The 16,979-nt window shown below is 37.1% G+C and overlaps 2 protein-coding genes across 3 annotated transcripts; one reads left to right on the top strand and one right to left on the bottom strand.

The window, feature by feature from the left end:
• Nucleotides 1–3,040: 3,040 nt before the first annotated feature.
• On the bottom strand, nucleotides 3,041–10,002 carry LOC113582411 (inositol monophosphatase 1-like). 2 transcript variants are annotated; one of them, XM_027018156.2, is made up of 9 exons: nucleotides 9,807–10,001; nucleotides 9,284–9,353; nucleotides 8,975–9,108; nucleotides 8,618–8,722; nucleotides 8,127–8,172; nucleotides 7,462–7,570; nucleotides 7,201–7,309; nucleotides 6,586–6,737; nucleotides 3,041–5,332 (listed from the first exon to the last, which is right to left on the bottom strand). In XM_027018156.2, the coding sequence occupies exons 2-9, from the start codon at nucleotides 9,344–9,346 to the stop codon at nucleotides 5,214–5,216; spliced, it is 837 nt and encodes a 278-aa protein (XP_026873957.2). In that variant the 5' UTR covers nucleotides 9,347–9,353; nucleotides 9,807–10,001; the 3' UTR covers nucleotides 3,041–5,213. The 2 variants fall into 2 exon arrangements, with proteins under 2 accessions (XP_026873957.2, XP_035382471.1); XM_035526578.1 differs by lacking the exon at nucleotides 8,618–8,722 and having other exon boundaries at nucleotides 9,807–10,002.
• Nucleotides 10,003–12,116: 2,114 nt separating this feature from the next.
• LOC113582405 (ADP-ribosyl cyclase/cyclic ADP-ribose hydrolase 1) lies at nucleotides 12,117–16,249 on the top strand. The gene is made up of 9 exons (XM_027018149.2): nucleotides 12,117–12,126; nucleotides 12,357–12,477; nucleotides 12,672–12,798; nucleotides 13,450–13,588; nucleotides 13,771–13,853; nucleotides 14,300–14,373; nucleotides 15,435–15,527; nucleotides 15,940–16,026; nucleotides 16,111–16,249. The coding sequence occupies exons 1-9, from the start codon at nucleotides 12,117–12,119 to the stop codon at nucleotides 16,247–16,249; spliced, it is 873 nt and encodes a 290-aa protein (XP_026873950.1).
• The last annotated feature ends 730 nt before the right edge of the window (nucleotides 16,250–16,979 follow it).

The following is a 16,979-nucleotide window of genomic DNA, read 5'->3' as shown; positions in this document are numbered from 1 at the left end:
TCCTCCCCACATGCTGAGCTATGCTATAAATTACCCCATCTCCATACAAATTTCGAGCAAGTGGTCTCTGGAGTTTGGATATTTATTTTGCTCAAGAAAATTACTTGCAATTATTTGAAACACAAAACCCTTCACTAGACAGGTGAGCCAAACTTCACTTCCATGACTCTTGTCCAGCAGATATTGCCAACTGAATATCATGGCCACATGATCAGTGATCTGCTGCAGAGGGACAGCTTTCATTTTTCTTACAATCACAACTCTATCTGCCTAGAACTTGCAATACAATTATTGCTTTGATGTTAAGGAGCTTGTTGTTGTGTCAAAGATTGAGCTTCTATTTATTGAAGATTTACCGAATAACAGATAATTACTCTTCCTAATTGCCAGCGAAATGGCAGGAGGCTATAGTAAGCACATGCTTATTGACAATTGCATCCCCAGTTTCACAGCAAGGTCCTCGGCCTCATCCCAGGGCTGTGTCCCAAATCTCAGTACTAACACAGGTTACTAGATATAAGTAAGTAATACTAATTCTCTAATGAAACTTTCATCTGGCAGATGGGAAGCTGACAGCCCTCTGAGAAGCCCTTTCTTCCAGCCGATGCCACTTGGTCCTTTTTTCTTAAAAGTTAAAACATGTTTCTCAATTCTGAAAGTGTTCCAGTCTGCCAAATAAGCAGCCAACTGCAGCATTTCGAAATGGTGCCTGACTGCCTCCCAAAGGATGCCACATGAAAGAAGCAGTGGCAGTGGGTAAAAAAGTCATATGCAGCCCTACAGAACAACTTTTATACAGTTGAATTATGCTGCAGTTTAAGCATTTTTGAGATGTGTTGGTATATTTTGAATAAGCAAATTTATTTATTTAGGAAAAACTGCTTCTACTCTTAAAGGTACTAAAAATGCACTGACTAGAGCTGTTACTGAATCCCAGGAAGCGGTACCAGTAATACATTTTTTTAAATCAAGAGCCAGCCCTACTCACCCTAACAGAATGCCAGAGGTAGTATGATACAGGTCAATTCTGTTTTAAATACCCACTTAAGCCTTTGTTTTTTTGCTTTTAGTGTCTGTTACTCAGCCTGTTTTCAGCTAAATTGAGCAGACAGCCCCTTACTGCTAATTGCAAAATGCCCTGGCCACTGCTGGTGGGTTTATTGATTGCTCATCCTAACATTTCAAACAAGCTGAATGACATATGGAGATCGATGAAGCAGAGGCCATGAATTAGCTGCTTTCACTTGGGCCTCCAAGTCAGCTAATTCCGGTGGGCACAGTGTGAATTCCTATGGCCAAACCCATGCCTTAAAATAGCATGAGTTCATGACTGTGGTGCTCTAACGCCGTGCATGGAGAATGGCGCAGGTGGGGTTTGGGTTTTTCGGCTTCTCAGTGTCACTCGATGTTTTATGGTGAAGCTGGGAGGAAAAGTCTTTACTCTGCACAAAGGCTCATTTGGCACTTCAAATACCAGAAGCCAGTGAGCCAGTGTGAATTTGTGAACCATTTCTCAGGGCTCTGTTCACTTTATGAATTGATTCAAGGCTTAGCTACAAATATTCTGAAATATAAAATATACTGAAATACAAAATATGAATATACTGAAAATGTAACTAAAAATTAGGCTTTCTACCCTTTACGAATTGAAATAATTGCTATAATTTGTACATTAATTGTCAGAACTGAACTTGAACTTAGCTGCTCTCTTCTCATCTCTAAAGATCAAAGTTCCTCTTGTGAATAAAGTTCACTCAGTTCACTCAGGAAATCCATCTTGGTGTTCCTAACATAAATACGTAGCTTTTCACACCATTACTAGGGTCTGCTAATGGAAAGCTGGAAATGAAGCTGGATCAGCTTTGTTGAGTCATGGATAAGGACGACCATGAGAAATAACTCACTCAGTCAATTCAGACTAAAAGCTGAACTGGATGAGGCAAACCGCTCCAAAAGAAGGAAAAATAAATCTTTTGTAATTAAAGTACATGTTCTTATAAATAAAGGTACCTTTTATTCAGAGGAACAATAAAAGAGGAGTGACAAGAAACAGCTCAGCTATCTATCTACTCAACACCCTGAAAGCATCTCCTCAATAACTGCAATCACATAAAATCTGTCTCAAAAAATAGACTTTCTGTCAGAATACTGCAGCAATTTGTTGAGTAAGGAAAGCACAATTAATTTTACTTGATGATTGTGAGTGCCTGTATAGCCTTTATTGAGAACTATTCTTTAAGAGCTTAAACAAATTGTATCTCTGTACTGTTTCAAACTGACTGAATACCCTGACAGCATCTGAGTCACTAAGGAGAAGACAGATGAATGTTAACAGTATCCTTTTGCACCCTTGTAAAAACTTACTTTACAAAACTCTCATCATGTGTCAAATCAGATCATTATCTGACTCAGCCATAAATGAGTAACTAAATGATACTGAGTCAGCTATTGCCCCAGGACTAAAGTCATGATGTTAATCTGGGTGGAATATGATGAGATGGTGGATAGAATGCAACATCAGCGCTGAGAAAAAGCGTTGCGTGCTACAAGTAGTCCTCTGCTTCCCTCTTGTGGCTATTATGAATGACTCTTGAGGAAAAAAACTAAGCAGATTTAGCAGTCTTCCTTGTGAGTACTTACGTTCTAACAATACCAAAGCGAAGAGTAAATTCTACAGTATTTTATAATATTTTAATTATTACTACAACACGTATGACTTTATCTTTCCATTTTAATTAAATCTTTTTCCAAGAAATATATATTGAGCTCTTGAATGATAACTAAAATAAGCAGTGTGTAGCCTGTATATTTTCAAAAATGAAAGATATTTTTGTATTCTTTAAGAAAAATTAATGAAGCAGCCAGTAAAAACAAGTACCTTAAGACTCCAATGGTAAATAATTTGTTTTATTTTAAAAGTTCACTTTCACATTATGCCATCTCTAGATACCAATTTTGCATCATATCATGTTAATGATTACTGAGATATGAGTCTAAGTAATGAAAACATTAAATGCTCCATAGTTACAAACATACTGCATTTACATTTTTATTCTGCATGTTTATTTTATTGTTTGCTTTCATAACCATGTTCCGATCATATTTCAAATCAGAATTATATTTGTCCCTGGTGCAATGGTTTTGTCACTTATGACTCAATCAATGCACCGCACAAAACCTTAAGTGTTCATTTAACATTGGCAGTGTCATATCACCTAGACATGAACTCCAAGACATTTAAATTTACTATTTGGAGTTTGGATCAATTGCAGCAGAAAACAATTAATATAACATTCTTACAATTCTAATATTTTCACAATACAATGTGTTTTTCCCTTGGTTACAGATAAGCAAATGGAACCTTTTCATCTCCTTTAATACAACATGAGTTCCTACATGGTAATGGTGGAACAGACAGGTTACCATATGGAGAAGCAGTCAATAAATACAGGGGATGGAAATCAAAAAAGGGTAACAGCTGTTAGATATCACTGCTGGAAATAAATATTCAACGAATACAGAGAGAAATAATAGAACATTTTAATGCTCTATAATGTATTATAGACCAGGTTTCATGTTAAAAAAGAAAAACAGTTAAATGACACACAATCTGGTGGGTCATCCAGTGTAATTCAATAAGCCCAGTACTGGTCATGTGCACTGACTTTATGAAACTCATTGTGTTTGCAGTTAATTTTCATTATTTGCCTTGTGTTTCTGAAATAGAAAGTCGCATCCTGGACAACTTAGTGATTAATGAACTGATTGCAATTTTGATTTTAAAATCATTCAAAATCCTGTTAGGTCCTTCATCTGAGCTAGAATGCTAACTACTGCAGCCAGCTAAACTGACCCACAAGGAAACACTGCATACTGTTCATCAATTGGTATCTTAATACCAGACTTTATACTGATATCACACAACACTGCAATAAAGAACCCTCTAATATATCACTTTATTTATAATTGAGTGTTGTGAGCTCTGTCCAATTTCAGCTATTATGGAGTCAAGATTGTTCAGACCAATATTTAAATAAGCATTAAATGAAAGGTTCACAAGTGTTTTTAACATATTGTGTGACAATCACAATATAATATTTTGACCATCCCATACAGCTTTACTAGCTACACATTCTGAGTCCTGTTTAATGAGTCAGCCAGCAACACTGCTCCACTTGTGCATGGCAGGAAATAAATATACATTACATCTAGATAACGTACCTTAAAAGTAGGGAATACTCATCTAGAACATTGCCTTTTGCACAGATTAGTCTTCAAATTGACCAAAAAACTAGGTTATGCTCCTTTAAGGTCAATGCGTTACAGCAGATTAGTGGGCTTTTTGGGAACTGCTAAATATACCAGAAGACATTACTAGATAATAGTAATAAAGAAACCCAGTTTAACTAGACACTGCAGATAGATAAACACATGCACAATTGCCAGAGTAACCAATGTTTGGGTAGCAGTTTTAAATTATTAGTTTAATAAAACTTACTTCATGCTTTAACCTAACAATGACACCTTAAATAGTAGTTTAAAAAAAAACAAATGTACAATATTTTACACCTTCTAGACATTTACATCACAGAGGGCAAACAATTGAGCACTACTTTATTTCAACCAAAATTTTTTTCCAATTTTTTTTTTTACATGTTTCTTATAAGAGCAGAAGTAACAAAGAGAAAACAGTTAAGCAATAAATAAAAAGGAAAAAGCTTTATTCTTAAAACATCCGGGGAAAATATTAACCAAACTAAGTCTCAACTCTTTTGGATGAATTTTTCAATAATTTGTAAAAAATAATTTGGATGTTATGTTCACACCAAAGAACTCAAACATTGCAATAAAAAAGCCTACAATAAAGGTTTGGATTGAAACATGTAGCTCTAAATGTACCAACTGTTAAAACTGCAATCATATCAATTCCACAATAATTCAATCATGCATACTTGTATTAGTCAATCACAATAACTTTAAGATCAATTTTTGGACCTGCATATCTACCTGAGCCAGAGTACAGCATATATTTCTTAAAACAAAAATTATTTCAAAATTCAAGCATTTACACAAAACCCATAAATTCCAGTAAATTCTTCATTTCTTCTCAGATGTAAGGCAAAGAGATAGTATGATGGTATGATATCTGACCTTTTAAAGCCTATATTCACATATAAAGCAAAAGCCTCTCTTTTTCTTTTGTAGCGAGTGATCTAGTTCTCCACATCATCTCGTCCACAAGGGAGCTGTTGTATTTTCTTGGCGATGCACCGTGCTATGCTTCTACTGCTTGCTGCAATCAACCTCCGAGACATCAGATCAAATGTCCCCCCTGCAGCACAATTGGACAACTGGATTTACTGAAGCACACTTGAGTGCATCTTAGAATAATAGTTAATGGGTGTTTTTGGTTTGTTAGTGATAACTCTGTCAAGGGGATGTAAAGCACTCGATTTACTTCCCAAGTATAAATGACCAGCTATTTCTTATGGATTAATGAAGAGGAACAACAGAAATTGGAAACCCCTTGTACAAATATTTTCTAACTGTATAGATTGTTGACATACATTAATAAAAATAACATTTTAAAACTGTGACTTTGTGCCACTTGGATGCAGCATTGGTTTCACACAAAACACAGAAGCAGCCCCACAGTCTTCAGCTAGGACAACAACAAAACAACCCCAGAGCCCAAGAGAAGGTGGGCCCAAGCGCTCCCGGCCGCTGCCTGCTGATTACCCCACCTGCTCCCGGCCGATAGCACATCAAGAGGAATACAAAGAAGCAGTGCTGGCAGCAGTAACGCAGGGCAACAGCAGGTGGCAAATAACAGTGGCGATGCTTTTTCTCTGAGGCTCTTAAGCACTCCCCTCCTTGTGATTCCCAACACAAAGGAGGAAGGACAGCTGGAACCTTCCACACCTACCTCCCCAAACTGCTGCAACATGTAGTTCAAGGCACTGAGCACCATCCTGCACTACCTTCCCTTTTGGCATTAATCACTGCAAAGAAACACGTTGCCAGAGCTCACACCTGCCACCTGAGCACCTGTAGGTTACACCACACCTACTGTCTCGCACAGTCACAAAGATTAATACGTAATCAGGATGTAAAGCGGTATCCACACACAAACACTGTATAAATCATTTCATTTAAATATTTATATTCATATATATTTATCAACAATCAATTCCCTTTAAATAAATTTAAGATTCTATCTTTATTAACAGAATGCAGAAATTGCCCTTCTTACCCATCCAATGGATAACTCAGCCAGCTAGTATTTTTAATGGTAGCAAACCTTACCTACTGCATAAAGCTAAGAACCATACTGAACATGTGTATAAGAAGACATATGGCCAACAGGTTACTTTAAAACACATTTAACACTCAAGTTCCAACTAAAACAAAATAAAGCTGGCACCATGTCATTAGTGCACATCTCATAGTAGCATCTGAGTCTTAAGCTCATCTGACCTACACAGTAAACTGCCAAAACTGGCTTACAATTTGTCACTCACAGTACTCGCCTAACCTTTGTTCTGATAATGTACGATATGCACAATATCCTTTGATGACCAGTACCTGTGACATCCATGATGACTCCCCCAGCCTCAGTAATTATGGCTGCTCCTCCTGCCATATCCCAGCAGTGGATTCCCATGTGGTAGTAGGCATCTGCTGCCCCGCAAGCTACCAAACACATATTCACAGCCGCACTGCCAGGGGCCCGGATCCTACGGTCCAATTGAAACAGTTTAGCTGGTTTATTTATTTAGTTATGCAGCCTGTAAAACATTTCCTTGCTGTCCAATTCAAACTCATAACCTATGGCTATGACAACAACTATCTCAGACCTACATTGGTGTTTAGGCCTACTGGTCATAAATGTCCATAATGCATATCAAAATATGCTCACCCTCACTAAATCATCAAAGGTGTAAAATTTGGTTTCTTGTCTCTTATGGTTTTGTACAAAATTAATCTAAAAGCTCCTGCACTGTCACATTGCCTTGTGGTCGGATTCCACAAATAGGGCTTCCCTAGAGGATACACCAAGTAACTACACCAGTAACTACAGATCAGTGGTCCATTCTGTTGTACAGAATAGGAAAAAAAACAGACTACTGCATTTGGACATGACTTTATCTAAAATTGTTCAAGAAATAAGAGAGGTTATAAATATGAGACAGTATTCACCCATGAACAGGGATAGTAAGGAGGCTCTCCATGTTGGCCATCATGATCCTGAAGTGTTCTGGATCTTTTTTGAAACCCATCTCTGTCAGTACCAGGGACTTGGTGATGTCTATGTATAAGTAGGCAAAATGAGTACTGTAAGCATCATCCTCTGCTAGACCAGTTCATATTCAAAAACAAAAAATATGCAATGGCTGCAAACAGCAGCCATAAGTTAATAAATGCCCTGGTGGCCATGGCTCTCAGTGTGCATGGACTGACCCTGCTGCCGTGAGACTTTGATAGGGGCTCCATTGCAGAATGCTCCTTTACCCTTGCGAGCAGTATACATTTTGTCCTCAATACAGCTGTACACAATACCAAACTCTATCTAAGGGGGGAAAAAAAAAAGAGCAGGTAAAACTAAATATGCTGTATAAGCCATTACCTCATACTCTACATAGTGGTATACCATTGTGGAAAAAGGGAGCCATTCTGGACTGTGCCGCATACAGCTGAACATAACGCTGGTAGGTACAGTTACAGTACAGGCATGTTAAATAACTGAGTCATTCATAGAGAGAATGCTAAACATGAATATCTAACATATTAATTTCTTAACCATCTGCTCACTGTGCAGACAAAAACAATAATTTAAAAAGGAGCAGTTTACCTAAGATATACATTCTTTTCTAGCATATGAAACTAAAAAAAGATTAACTGTTAAAAGAACCTACTTTTCCTAGATAGCCAAGACAGGTAGTATGGCACAAAAGCAAGCCATTAGCATGACACTGATTTAAACTGGATCCCATGAGCTTGTGTCCATTATTTATCCCATTAGCATTTATTGGGCTGAAGGACAAAAGCAGAGAAAAAATATGAACCAATTTAACACTCCCAAGTGGCTCTTGGGATTACAAGATAATAAACACCAGAAGTAATACCTGTTTATTCACTGTAAATCCAATGGAGACTGACACAAAGGGGAACCTGGACAAAGTCAGGAACAAAAAGTATATTTCTTCTGAGAGCTGTTTTTTTTATTATTATTAATTCATTACTTTTTACATTTTTTTTATTCAAAAGAGTGTAAGGGGTCTGTTAATATTTGTAGAAGTAGGTTATTTACAAGCAGTACATGGTATTCCTTACAGTTCTCAACATTTCCCCCCAGCAAATGGCTTACCATTCTAAAACAGGGTGATCCAATTATTTTCCCTTTGTATGGAAAGTAAATTGAGCAACAAACTCACTACTCAGTTTAAAACTCATCTTGCACCTATTTACAATCACTTGCCATTTTGTTGGTATACTTATGTGCCTTTTAAGGGTTTAAAAGAAGGTTCATAGTCCATCTGTTAGCATATAAAACTTTTCGGCCACCCTCGACTCCTATAGTGTTTTAATACACAAAAAGTCCATCGGTCACTCACACCTGTGGACAAAGTTTGTGGTTCCATCGATAGGATCAATGATCCAGGTCGGGTTATCGGTTAGAACACTGGATGCTCCAGCAGCCACTGATTCCTCACCTATAAAACTTAAAGATGCATCAGGGAGGAAAGAAAGCAGGGGGGAGGGAATGAGTGAAAAGAATGATGGACAGCAAGATACAGACAGACAGAGAGAGAGAGAGACAATCACAATGAGCCTTATGTAGTGACTGCAACACAACTGAAATATTGCTAACATCTTAACAACACTCACAAGGCAACATAATGAGCTGTTTTGATTAGATTATTATTAGTCTTTAATCCTAACAGTACTGAAATTGCACTAAAGCTCTAAGCACCTGTGACTTGGATATGTCTTCTTGATGGAGGATATAATTAGTTCCTCCACCTTCTGGTCTGTCTCTGTGACCAGGTCTACTGGAGAGCTCTTCTGCATTATGGATATCTCTCTCTGTACGGCATCACGAATCATCTGAAACACAGGATGATAGACACAGTGGTCAAGAGGCAGAGAAGGATGGCTTTAGTTTGCAAGATATCAAATGATGTTAATCGTGTTACCTTTGGGTGAACTCTCATAAACTACAATACTGTATCTTGTAATACACTGTAGCTCCTAAGAACGAACAGCTATTTTCATCGCTTACCTTTCCTGCCTCTTTTGTAACCCCAAGACAGTAATCCATACATTCTTGCCAAGGATCCATCATACATGACCTAACAGTAGTATAAAAGAAAGTAAAGATTAGCGACAATTAGACTGGCATGCCGTTGGCTTTTCATCTCGACTTTAGCTAGTAACGTTACGTTGAATACACCTAACGCTAGCGAGCTATTACAGCTGACCAAGGGGCCTGTGCATGGTTTCTCATTTAGCTAGCTACATGTTGATCGATTTTGCGAAGCTCTAGATAAACGAAAAAAACGATTTAGCTAGCTTAGGTTAGCAACCGTACACATAAAACAAAGCTAGCTAGGTTAATAGTGGCACTAAAAGCTCAAAAAACCTGCATGTGTTGGTGTCCCTGACCTTTCAATCAAACATTTTAGTAGCTAACCTAGCTAAGATAACTAGAATGTTTCATTGAATGTTCCTCTAGCTAGTTAGCCAGTGAATTTTCTAGTAACACTAGCTATCGCTGCAGAAAATAAGACGAAACACAAACTCACCATAGCAAGCAAACTTACAGAAATCAGTCTACAGTGTCGACACTAAACGCTCAGTAAATACTGATTATAGCCATTATAGCTAGCGTTGGGTTACGACAGTATCCAACTGCTGAGCCGCAGAACCGCACTTTCAGACCCACTACCAGCTACCTAGTGGTTCATTTCAGAACTGCGTTCTCACACTTTCCTGACCTTAAGAGAGAATTTTTATGTAAAATTCTGGGGGGGGGGGGGGGTGTACCAGTGTATAGCGTACGTAATAATTTTGCTTCATGGTGCAAGCGGTAGATAAAGATAGACAATGCTGAGGTTGAGAAACGGGTGTTCCGAGACTGATTCCAGATGCATTTGATTGTTTCCTACATGGTTCTAAAGATGTCCTTACATAGAACGCAAGGTTCTAAATAGAACCATTTCCTTTACTAAAGAACCCTTGAACAACAATCAATTAAAGACCGATATATACCAGCAAGCTAATCAACTAAAGCACCTGTTTCTCAACCTCAGCATTCTCCTTATCTGTCACTTCTACTACATGAACGTAAGGTTAACGAAACTACCGCCCCACATGCACTTGAAAGCAACGTTATTGCTAACGTACTGTACAGGCCTTGGTACTAAAAAACAACAAAAACGTCATAGTAAATGACAGGAAAGTGTGACTACAATTCTGAAATGAGCCACTAGAGGTGTATTTGTAAGGCGCTGGAACTACGGTCCTGAGGTCCTGACCCTCCTCAGTTGGCTGGAATGGCAACCCACGACAGAAGTCAAAAGACAAGCCACGCCTCTGTAATAAACTCTTGACATGGCTGGAGTCTCTTTGGCTCGGGGTCTATTGGAAAAAGCCAAAACACATAGTGACATTCGTAGTGTTAGAAATTACGAAAGAGACACTCTGTAGAAGATGAAAGAAAAGAAAAAAAAGAATAGAGCTTTGGAATAAATAAGCTTTATATATTTAAACTCTAATATCTTGTGTAATGTAAACGCCTTTGTACGTGGGCACTGTGATTCACAACGTGATGCAGATATTCATGCCAAACACGCGGAAAAATGAATGCCCTTTTTATATTCGTTTGCATATTTGTTTTACTTAGTAAAGAATATTGCTTAATAGGCATGAAGGTGGGTAGTTTCACCATTACACAGTGACATTGCCAGATTTAATTCCGTTTCATTTTGCTTGATGTGATGAAGGCCTATTCTTCATGTAAACAGTATATCTTCATGTATAAGTGTGCTTAAAAGCAGAATCTAGTTCTATTTCTGAGTCAATCTAACTGCTTTAAGGGGGTTTTCAGTTAGAAATTATACGTGAATAACCATGTACACATTTTGAAAAAGAATTTCATTTAAAACAATAAATTCCTTTAGGATGATAGGAAGGAATGGGGATTTTAGAATAAAATACAACCATTGTCATAGGCATTATAGCCTATTTAGTTTTAACCAAATGGGGAAAACAGGAGCATTCTTTGGGCAAATATTCCTCTCCCTTTTGCAGAGGTGCTGCCCATTGTAATTAAAGTCATGGGAGCCTGCATATGTGTGCAGTGGAGTTGTGTAGCGAAGCGTGGGAGAATGCTCGCTGCTCTTTGTCTAAAGGTTCACTATGAAGGTATGCACTATACTTTTCTCTGAGCATTCAATTAACTCTGAAAACTTGTGACTAGATGTGACTAGAACATAATTCGTGTGGGCATAGGTATTGCAGATTTCATACCTTGTATCACATGTTTTGTGTTTTCATAGTGTGTGTGTGTGTGTGTGTGTGTGTGTGTGTGTGTGTGTGTGTGTGTGTGTGTGTGTGTGTGTGTGTGTGTGTGTGTGTATAAATACATGTACACATAAGCCATGGAATCACTACAAGGAAACCATATTCTCATCTGTAGCATGGGACAAGCAATTTCAGGGGGTATGGCCACATTCATCTGCCCATTAGATGGATTTGAGTCATTTATGTGAAAGCATGGAAACACAATGCCCTTACTCATGAACAAATGGACTCTATACAGTAAGTATTTAAAATTGATTCTGCACATGGTGTTTCTCTTCTAATCCCTGTAAATTCATACATTATTTTTCACATATGTCATTGATGTTATTAGCATTAGGGTGTTTTTATTATGTGAAGAGCAGCAAATATTAGATTAGCTTTCTGCAGCCATTATTGCTCAATGGCTGGGTCCTTACTTTGGATCTATTTTCTAGTACCCGAAAGGATTGTTTTGCATTTTTCAATTCTGCTTCACAGGTGTAATGTACATGTTTGTCAGAAGGGGGAGTAGGAAGGAAGGAAATTGCAGTATGATTGCAGGTAAGTACACTGGTGATTAATGTGAACAGTTCAAACTAACAGTTTTTATTTTTTACTTGAGATGGAGACCTATGTTTTTCCTCCATGCCTACGACTAAACAAATGGGATCCGAGTTAATAAACCAATCAATAATAATGCTGAAAATTGATTATGTGACTATTTTGACTTTATATTTAAATAAAGGTGTTTCTATTTCTTCCTTTCCCCTTTTTTCTTTTTTTATTTGAAGAACTCATTGTTCTATTCCTCATTGGTCAAGTAAACTCAGGGCCTGGAACCACCCCTTATTTAAAACAAATTGTGATTGGGCGATGTTATAATTACATTACCCTGGTCAACCCCAGTTCCAGGTGAGACAAGTAGATGGAGCATTTTCTTACATATATTCCATATATAAATAAACTCTAATCTGAATCTGTTTTGGTGTATGAGTTTTAAAAATTGCAAAAATTTAGAATATTAACCCAGGTTTTACTATTAGTTTAGCATAAAAGTGAATGTGCATAATTGCTGTAATGCCTGTGTATGTGTGTGCACTATGTAGGTATAACTGTGAGGAGATCTGGCATGAGTTTGAGGAAGCAGTGGTCCAGAGGACACCATGCAGTGTGGGAGTGAAGGATTACCAGAGAATGTTCCAGGCTGCAACTCAGACTCCCCCCTGTGACAAAGTGAGAGACTCTATGGAGATGTCACACGTGGTGCAGAAGTGGGAAATGGGAGATGACTGTTTTATCAAATATCCATCTAGGATTCTGGGACCCAAATTAAGTTTTAATAATACTTAATCACAAAAATGATTAAAAGTGCTGTTTAGGCTTGTTTAAATTTGATGAACCTGACCCACCATTGATGTACATGAAGGAAAAATGTAGCTATTTTTACACTCTGTCATTTAAACCTTTTCTCTTCAGACATATCAGATAACTGAACAGACTATAGAGTCCAATAAATCTCAGGCATTTGGGCCCCATTTTCAACTACACAACCAATACATGCCAAAAATGCCTTTAATACCTCAAATCGTATTGTCATGATCGAGAATGATGTCCATGATGAAGCTTGTTTAAAGGATCAGACATCCCCACTGAAATTTTGATATAAAAAAATGTGATATTGTATAATGGTCTCCAGCTGTTTGATACATGTTGATCTAAAACAGATATGAGTAATTATATTCTAACACGCTTGATTGAACTAATTATGAATGATTATGAAGCCCTATATCAGTTTAAGTGTCCATCTGAAGGCTCTTTATAACTGGACATATGCACCCTTGTTTTAAATGTATTGTGTCATCCATACTTCAATATCAAAAACAGATGCTGTTCTGGAGCAAGACACAAGGGCTAATGCACACCTACTCAGCTATAACAGGAAGTTTCTGGACCTTAGAAGACACACTGGTGGGATTTATGTTCAATGACCTCAACTGGTGTGGACAGCAGGAAAGAGACAGAGGTGCTTTCAGCACACATACAGCTTACAAAGAGGAAGATACTGCTGCACATTTAGACAAGCAAGCTATTAGTGCATAGGAGATGGAATGCATTAGTAAAAGTCAACATGATATGAAAAATATACGTTGATGTGAAATTACATTTTGTTATTGCTATTTTAACAAAGTCTTTCTCTTCCAACAGGTTTTGATTTTCAGTCATGTCCAGAATGGTCATCATGTGTGACACATCCTGTGTATTCACTCTGGAAGAGGGCGTCACAAAATGTGAGGCTGAACAATTCATCATGAATTCCACATTGGATATTTCTTTGTTTAAAAAACAGGAAATTACATTGAACTTTCAATTAACCAGTAAACTATTACTGGTTTGGAAATCCAGTTTGGAAATCCTGAAGAACATGCTACACAAGAATGGATTTAATGTTGTGACATAGTGATTTCGCATTCTAGCCTGTCCTAGTGCAGTGTCACATTCTGTGACCATTCATCACAGAACACATGGCAACTATATTCAAAATTGAGTGCACTGCCAAGTGTTGGGGTCACTATTTAACTTAATTTAATTTAATTTATTTTATGTTATAACATTAATGTTATAGCTAGTATCCAACTACAAGACTCTAGATCAGATTTGCTTCAGCAATGTCAGCTAATATGTATAATCCCAGCGATTAACCTTGTAACCTCTATGCTCATATTTATTTTTACAGTTTGCTGCAGCAGCCTGTGGAAACATCACAGTGCTTTTAAATGGATCAATTGAGAATGCTTTCAGCAGGGAAAGGTAAGAAATATTAACATGAACACTGTTGTTCATTTATTTTACAGGTACATTCTCTGTGGCTATGGTATCTACATATATTTTAATGTTATTCATAAAATAGATTGGAGTAATTGTGGGATTACTCTGCATATGTTTAATGTAATTGAACACTTTTTAATGTAATTTAATGTAATCGAACACATTTGTCTAGTGATAAGCAGAAAAAAATATGCAAAAGAGAAAGTCTTAGCATACTTAACAGTCAAAGTGTTCTGAAAATCTGAGTGATAACTGACAACTGCAGTTCATACTGGCTCCAACAGATGGCCCAGTTTAACTACGCTTTAATTTAATTCGTACAGTATAATCCTACACTTTCACCTTTCCCCGAAGGTAGTCACAAGCCTGAGGTAATAAAAAGAGTGTTTACAGAGAAAAGAAGTTTGAACATTGAGTTAGAAGTATTATTAACATAAAACATAAAGGGTCAGAGGGATTCTGTATACTTATAAAATGATTTGTGTACAGAGCAGAGGCTTGCAGGCTTCTGCAAAGGATTCTGGGTAGGCTTCAGCTGACTTCTGTGTAAGACACATCATCTCTCCATCAGGTACAGGATGGTGTAGAAATCCAACCTCACGTAAAATGAAGTAATTAAAATAAATAAATAAATAAATAAATAAATAAATAAGAGAAGTCTTCTCATGGACTGTAATGGTACCAAGATCTAACTAGTATAGGTATTGAACATCAATTTGCGTAATAGGAATAATGTACAAGTTGGACATAATAGTGGAAACTTCAGAGAACTATATGAAAAAATGGAGGGCATAATTGCCCTTGAAAAAGTGTATAAAAATTAAGCTCCTGTCTACCCCTCACACATTCTCTGGAGGATGCCTTACATGCATGTTATCTTTGACTTGCAATAAAGAATGGGACCGGCTATTCAACTAATTCTGAAGTCTGTATCTTTATTTTCTAACTGAATGTTTAACTTTAAAACAAGCTAATTAGGGATTTAGGAACAATAACCCCTCCCAATATATTTCCCTTGATTTGTGTGATTTTATTTCCTCCAGCATGTTTGCGAGTGTGGAGCTTGGCAATTTGAACCCCAGGACGGTGTCTCACATCCATATTAAAGTTATTCCCAATCTGGAGGGCCCATTCATGTAAGAGAAAGAGAATTGGTTATCTTGGTTTACAAATCTGTTTTATGCCCACATCATGTACATTGGCTCTGTCTTCTTATTGTTAGGTATAGACACTGGGTAAATATCTTGGAATAGGCAATGTCTGGGTTTATACACTTAATCATTATCAAACTGTAAACTTCTGAATCTCCATTTTACAGGATTGTGTTTATGTTATTGACATTTCAAGGAATGTTTGCTATAAGGAATGCAAGGATCTGCCTGATACCTAAGGAAGGGTACCTTTTCATTTCAGGAGTAACTGAAAATAACACAAACACTGCAGCCAAATAAGTCACTGAGAGAGAGAAATATGCTGTTCTCAATGCTCAAGATTAAAATGTCCGTGAGTTTGTTCACATTACTCAATGAGCGCTTTTTACATTTTTAGAGAATCCTGCTCAAAAGGCTCAATTCTGGAACTCATCAATATTCTACAGTTGCGAGGGTTCCACTGGTCCTGCACAGACAGTGATGAGTATGTATCACACTCCTTTTTTAAAAATAGAGCATGTTTTTCTAGGTTTGTAATTTATGACATACACCTTATGTTTCATAAAAGGATACTAATGATTCTCCAGTGCACAAAGAATCCAGGACAGCCAACCTGTCAAGCATGTTCCAACAGCATCTCACACACCTGCAGTGCAGAAGAGCAACTACAGCATCTTATTTTATTCCATCCATGGAATATGCCATAAATTACAACTAAAATGTATTTTTAAATTCCTAAGTACAACTTAAATGATCAGTGTTATGAACATTTCTACAGTTGTTGCATCATTTTAAAAATTGTACTGCCAACTGTCCTAGACTTTGTATAAGAATAAAACAGAAAAAAACAGGATATTTTAGGACTCATATACACACACAAATTCTATGACAACTATTAGGGGGGGCTGATAAACTAACATGAGACATAGCACTGTACTTAACACTATTTCTAGAGTACTGAAGGCTTATTAAAGTGACATTTAATGCTTGCTCTGTTTAACATTACATCGAGCAGCATATTCAAAACACAGTATATCCAAACTCCAAAATTGGATTTTGCAAATATTCATACCAGTTGATACAAGCAAGAAAAATGTCACTGAATTCAAGAAGTATTAAGTCATAAAACAGTTATCATCATGATACCTGGCAGTAGCCCCAACTCCAACCAGCTGTAACTTTTCATATGAATCATGTCTTGGAGATTGTTATTTGCAATTTGAGGTCACATTGATGCACAAGCAGAATGTGCTTTTGGTTTCTTTTCATTTTTTATTATTGAACCTAAGTTTGTAGTAGATTGTTAAATTCAATCTCCAATACATAATATTTTATTTATAGATCATTAAACAATGGCATGACAGCTAAGTCATCTAAATGCACATATTTGTAAGAATAACAGATACATCATATGGATATTATGATGTGCACCCAACA

Source organism: Electrophorus electricus, chromosome 5, assembly GCF_013358815.1.
Source record: "Electrophorus electricus isolate fEleEle1 chromosome 5, fEleEle1.pri, whole genome shotgun sequence".
Taxonomy (NCBI): Eukaryota; Metazoa; Chordata; class Actinopteri; order Gymnotiformes; family Gymnotidae; genus Electrophorus; species Electrophorus electricus.
This window is presented reverse-complemented; position numbering and strand designations above follow the sequence as displayed.